The 5,337-nt window shown below is 53.3% G+C and overlaps 1 protein-coding gene across 1 annotated transcript; it reads right to left on the bottom strand.

Moving 5' to 3' along the window:
• Positions 1–663: 663 nt before the first annotated feature.
• LOC125552607 (probable serine acetyltransferase 4) lies at positions 664–2,162 on the bottom strand. Its single transcript, XM_048716211.1, has 2 exons — positions 1,880–2,162; positions 664–1,849 (listed from the first exon to the last, which is right to left on the bottom strand). The coding sequence occupies exon 2, from the start codon at positions 1,794–1,796 to the stop codon at positions 852–854; it is 945 nt and encodes a 314-aa protein (XP_048572168.1). The 5' UTR covers positions 1,797–1,849; positions 1,880–2,162; the 3' UTR covers positions 664–851.
• Between the last annotated feature and the right edge of the window lie 3,175 nt (positions 2,163–5,337).

The following is a 5,337-nucleotide window of genomic DNA, read 5'->3' as shown; positions in this document are numbered from 1 at the left end:
GGTGCACGAGGGCTTCTCATTTTTTTATTGACTTACCAAATAAATTTATGTTTTCTTTGGCAAGACAATAAATTCTTACCAAATAAGTGATTACCAAATAAAATTCTAAAATTTATTTAGGTAAGTAAATCACAGGCATGATTTGATAAATAATTATTTAAACAATCACACTAATATGAAATGTAATTATGGGGAAGACGGGGCGTCAACCCGTTGCCAGCCCACCGGAGTTCAAACCCCGGCTTTGACGCGCAGTGCTCGCGGAGTCTTTTCTATAAAAAAAGCCAACGAAGGTTAGCCCTTGGGTTGGTCTCATTTTTCTAAAGGTAATTATGGGCTAACATATTATAAAATATTTATGCTACATCCCGTTACAACGCGTGGGCAATTATCCGGTAATAGGAAGAAAAACATAGTAGAATAAAGTAGAGGGTCTGTCTAGGACACATCTAGTTTTGTAATATCTAAGCTGATTTTCACTATGTTTGTGGTCTATTTTTTTTTTGTCCTAATTTTTTTTGTTTCTTGTTGATACATTATATACTTGTGGGAGCTTAGATGTGACATCCTTAAAAACATCTAGATGTGAATTAGACAAACTGAATGAGGTAAACGCATCAGAAAAATGAGACTACGCTATATATTTGCAACGAGGCTAATAGATGATCTACTAGAATTGTCATTATTCCATTTAAAAAACAAAGAAGACAGTATGTGACTGATCCATGCTCAATGTCTAACTGAGCTCTGGGATAAGTGTAGTCAACCACCCACAGATACAGAGTACTCCACAGATCCATTATCATTTGGAGGGAAAATCTCTTGCTTGCGCTAAACACGTAACACGAACTTCATATGACGTAGTCCGACCACCTCTGCTCCATGGTCACCCCTGGTTGCTCCTCTGGCCGGAGCGACGGCGCCGCCTTCTTCCCGATCGGCTTCGCCGGGTTTCCGACGGCCGTGGTTCCACACGCCACGTCCCTAAGCACGACCGCGCCCGCCCCGATCTTCGCTCCGGCGCCGATGCGCACATTGCCCAGCACGCTGGCCCCGGCGCCGATGAGGACCCCGTCGCCGACCTTGGGGTGCCGGTCGCCGCAAGCCTTCCCCGTGCCGCCCAGCGTCACGCCGTGCAGGATAGACACGTCGTCGCCGATGACCGCCGTCTCGCCGATGACGACCCCCGTGGCGTGGTCGAGCAGGATGCCCCCGCCAATGCGCGCCCCGGGGTGGATGTCGACGCCGAACACCTCGGAGGCGCGGCTCTGGAGGAGCAGCGCCGGCGGGCGGCGGCCCTCGGACCAGAGCGCGTGCGCGGCGCGGTGGGCCTGCAGGGCGAGGAAGCCCTTGTAGTAGAGGAAGCAGTGGACCATCTTGGCGCAGGCCGGGTCGCGGTCCCGCGCCGCGAGGAGGTCGGCGCGCGTGTGCTGGCTCGCCTCCGGGTGCGCGGCCAGCGCGCCCGCGAGGATGTCCCGGAGCGCGTCCTGCGGCAGCGCGCCCGGGATGCAGAGCTTGGCGGACAGGTGCGCGGCGAGGGCGGCCTCCAGCGTCGGGTGCGAGAGGACGAGCTCGGAGTAGAACATGCCCAGCAGCGGCTCATCCTGCGCGTCGGCCTGCGCCTCGCCGTACAGCTCCTCCCAGACCTCGTCGCCGCCGTTGCAGCAGCCGCCGTTCCCGCTCACGGGCGCGCCCGCCGGTGCGGCGACGGTGCAGTCCGGCAGGAAGCGGTAGATGGATCGGGAGATGCGGTGGCAGGAGTATGCTGGATTCCACTTGTCGACGCAGGCCGCCATGGCCGACCACGCGCTGCTAGAGAGAGAAAGAGAGCCGGTGCTGCGGTGCGCTGGAGAGAGAGAGAGAGAGAGAGAGAGAGAGAGAGAGAGAGAGAGAGAGAGAGGTGTAGGCGACCGGAGGTGTGGCGGAGCTGAAGAAGAAACGGGTGTTCGGCCACCTATATATACGTGTCCGTGGAGGGAGGAGGAAGAAGCAGAGGAAGCCGCAGGGAAGAAGGCAGGAGCAACAGATGGCGTCAGGGAACGAAGGCCGTGGCGAGTCACCTGGCCGCTGGTGCCGTTAGCCACTGACCACCACCGTCAGCATGTGCCTCACTGCTTATCTCCGTCCACGCCACTTAATTTCTCGACCGACGTGGAGAAGAGGGGAACCCGACCCGAGCATATGCCACAGGGATATGATATGGTGCACCAAATTGTCACCCTAGCTAGTAGGAGCCGTGGCGCGCAACAGAAGATTCCGAGCGAAAGCAACTGTCACCCCTGGGAATCAATCCTTCGAAAGGCGCAGACCGAAATGCCGATCCACGGCTGAGCTAGAAACGGGCGCTTGGCTACGCGAAGCGACACGCGCGGCGTACCGACACGCCGGTGCCCGTCAGTCCGCCGTTTTCACCAGTAGCACTACCGTGCCGGCAAACCAAATCATATCTCGCCGCGAAAGGACGGGTGAAAACGCGGCGAGCGGGCCGGTCCCTCGGACAGGGACGGCACGGGGAGCAGAAGATTTCCCCGGCGAGGATAGCACGGCAACTTGGCGAGCCTCTCCGGCGCGGACGGCTCCACCACGCACGCACGGCCCTGCGGCTCGTGTGGCTACGAGCGATATCTGCGCGGGGCGCGGCGGCGTGCGGCGTGCGCGTGGAGTCACGTCGGGCGGCAAGTGGGTTCCGTGGGAATGTATGTTTGTTGCCCGGGCCGATCCGTGGCCGCTGGTGCCTCCTTTCCGCGGCGACCACTCGAACGAGATCCGTGGCGCAACATAGATACGCGCGCTGTGGCGCCACGCCACACCACACCACCCATGGATCATGGATGCCGTCCCGCTGCAAGCTAGCCCCCTTCCAACGCATGGACGCTGCTTTTGCCGCAAAAACGACACTTTTGTTTCGTCAACCCGTCGTCTACTGTGATTCTCCCCGTGCAATTTTGGCCGCAAAGTTTGCGATAAATCATGGGCAAATGTGAAGCCAGATTTTTCTGGTGCACATGGGGGGAGGTTTACCTGGTACTTTCGCTCTTAATTAGCAGGACACCACGAGAGCAAGCACCAAGGGAGATGGACACCTTGAGTCAAACTAGAACTAGTGATTTGGCATCTCTTTTTTTTAGCTGATGATTTGGGAATAGTATAGTGATTCGCGGGGATTCGTTACGCGCGGTGCGTACTGCGGACCGCGCGGAGGGCCATGGCGGGAGCCGCAGAGGATCCCATGGGTGACGTTTGGAGTGACGGACAGTGGCGAAGTCGCCGGGTGCAGGTGCCTTGACTTGTTCTACCAGCAAAATTATGGGGAGCAGACACACATGGGATCTTGAACTTTGACCCAGGTCCTCAGGCTGAGGCTCGGCCTCGGCTCCTTGAGAGGCAAGGCAAAACATGGAGAGGTTGCCACTTATTGGAGGAATCACTTGGGCGAAATCCAAAAGGTGATGATGCAAGGACATACGTGGGCGTGGGGATTGGGGAGCTCAGGAAGAATTGGATGTGAGGCGAGGTGAGATTGTGAGTGAAAAAGGACATATCTAATCGATCCTTAAAAATACTTAAAAATAGTGGAGCATCCGGTGAAGTAAATCTTTAGGCCAACTCCAACGCACGATCCCAAACGGACGTCCGTTTTGTCCGGATTTCGTCCGTTTTAGGATGGGGATGAGGCCGTGTCCGTCCGGATTTGGGTTTGCGTCGGCCGGGCGCCCAATCTTCGGCCCCATCTCGTCCGCTGATTTTTTTTCTCATTTTCTTATTAATTTTACCAACATTTTTTATGATACATTGGAATACATTCACCAAATCTTGACTAGAATAACAAGCCCTAAGAAAACTAGAAATACAAGAAAGCATTTTAAAATATATCCAACTTCTATAACTGCTCTTGTAAGTTGGATTAGTGCCTTCTCGATGCATTTGTTGTTGATCTGCGGAGTCTCGATCTTGAATACTTCTTTCTTCTTCGCGCCTAAAGAAGTAGACGTTGCTTCCACATATCTACTCTCATCTCTAACCTCTACTCTAGCAAGAAGTGCACGAACATCTATTAAATTGATGAATTCTTCTTCTCAAAGCCAAAAGTTGCATCCATCCTACACAATAAATATTTGATTGTAAAACTGTTTGCTACAAGCTCTGTCCACGGATATCTCAGATCACTGTCCTTTGCATCTCACCTTGGAGGAGCACATTCCCACTACGAGGCGTTTTAGGTTTGAGATATTTTGGACCAAGATGGATGGCTTTGAGGACGCGGTTAGGGAGGCCTGGAGGTGTGATCCCAGCGTCACGGAACCCTACAAGCGGCTAGATGAACTGTTCAGGAATACTGCGAAATTCCTGACGGCTTGGGGTCAGAGGAAGATTGGGAATGTCAAGATACAGATGGCGATAGCTCGTTTGGTCATCAAACTTTTGGACAGGGCAATGGACAAAAGGTTGTTGTCTGTGGGAGAGAGATGGCTACGAGGTACTCTCAAGCGGACGTTGTTGGGTCTTGCCTCTTTGGAGAGGACGATCGAGAGACAGCGGTCCCGTATCAGATGGCTCAAGGAGGGCGATGCTAACACACATTTCTTTCAACTCTTTGCAAATGGGAGGAAGGCCAAAAATCACATACCAGCGATCTCCTATGGTGGCCATATCATTACTGGCCAGAAGGGGAAAGAGGAGGCCTTCCACCAGTCCTATGAGGACCTTCTGGGCAGAGCCCGAGCAAGGGATGTCACCCTGGATATGCAGTTCCTGAATATGGAATCCCTTGATCTTTCGGACCAAGATGTCATATTTTCAGAGGAGGAAATCTGGGATGCTATCAAAGCCATGCCAGGGGACAGGGCACCAGGACCTGACGGATTCATTGGTCTGTTTTTCCACAAAGCTTGGGCTATCATCAAAAATGATGTTGTTGCAGCCATTCACAAGTTCTTGCTTGGCGATGGGAGAGGGTTTGGCAGGCTGAACAAGGCATTGATCACTCTTATCCCGAAAAAACCGGATGCCTCGGAGATTGGGGACTTCAGGCCAATTAGCCTGCTACATAGTATACCCAAAATCAGTGCTAAATTGTTAGCGGGCAAGTTGAGTAGTCGGATGGGAGAGCTGGTGCACATGAATCAATCTGCGTTCATTAAGGGCAGATGCATCCATGATAATTTCATGCTGGTGCGCCAAGTGGCGAGGAACTTGCACAAGAGGAAAGCTAAAGGCGTCCTAGTTATTATGGATATCTCGAGAGCATTCGATTCACTCTCTTGGCCTTTTCTCTTTGAGGTGCTCCGTGCTAAGGGATTTTCGGCGCGATGGAGAGAGCTCATTGCTACGCTGCTT

The sequence above is a fragment of the Triticum urartu genome, chromosome 4 (genome assembly GCF_003073215.2).
Source record: "Triticum urartu cultivar G1812 chromosome 4, Tu2.1, whole genome shotgun sequence".
Classification (NCBI taxonomy): domain Eukaryota; kingdom Viridiplantae; phylum Streptophyta; class Magnoliopsida; order Poales; family Poaceae; genus Triticum; species Triticum urartu.
This window is presented reverse-complemented; position numbering and strand designations above follow the sequence as displayed.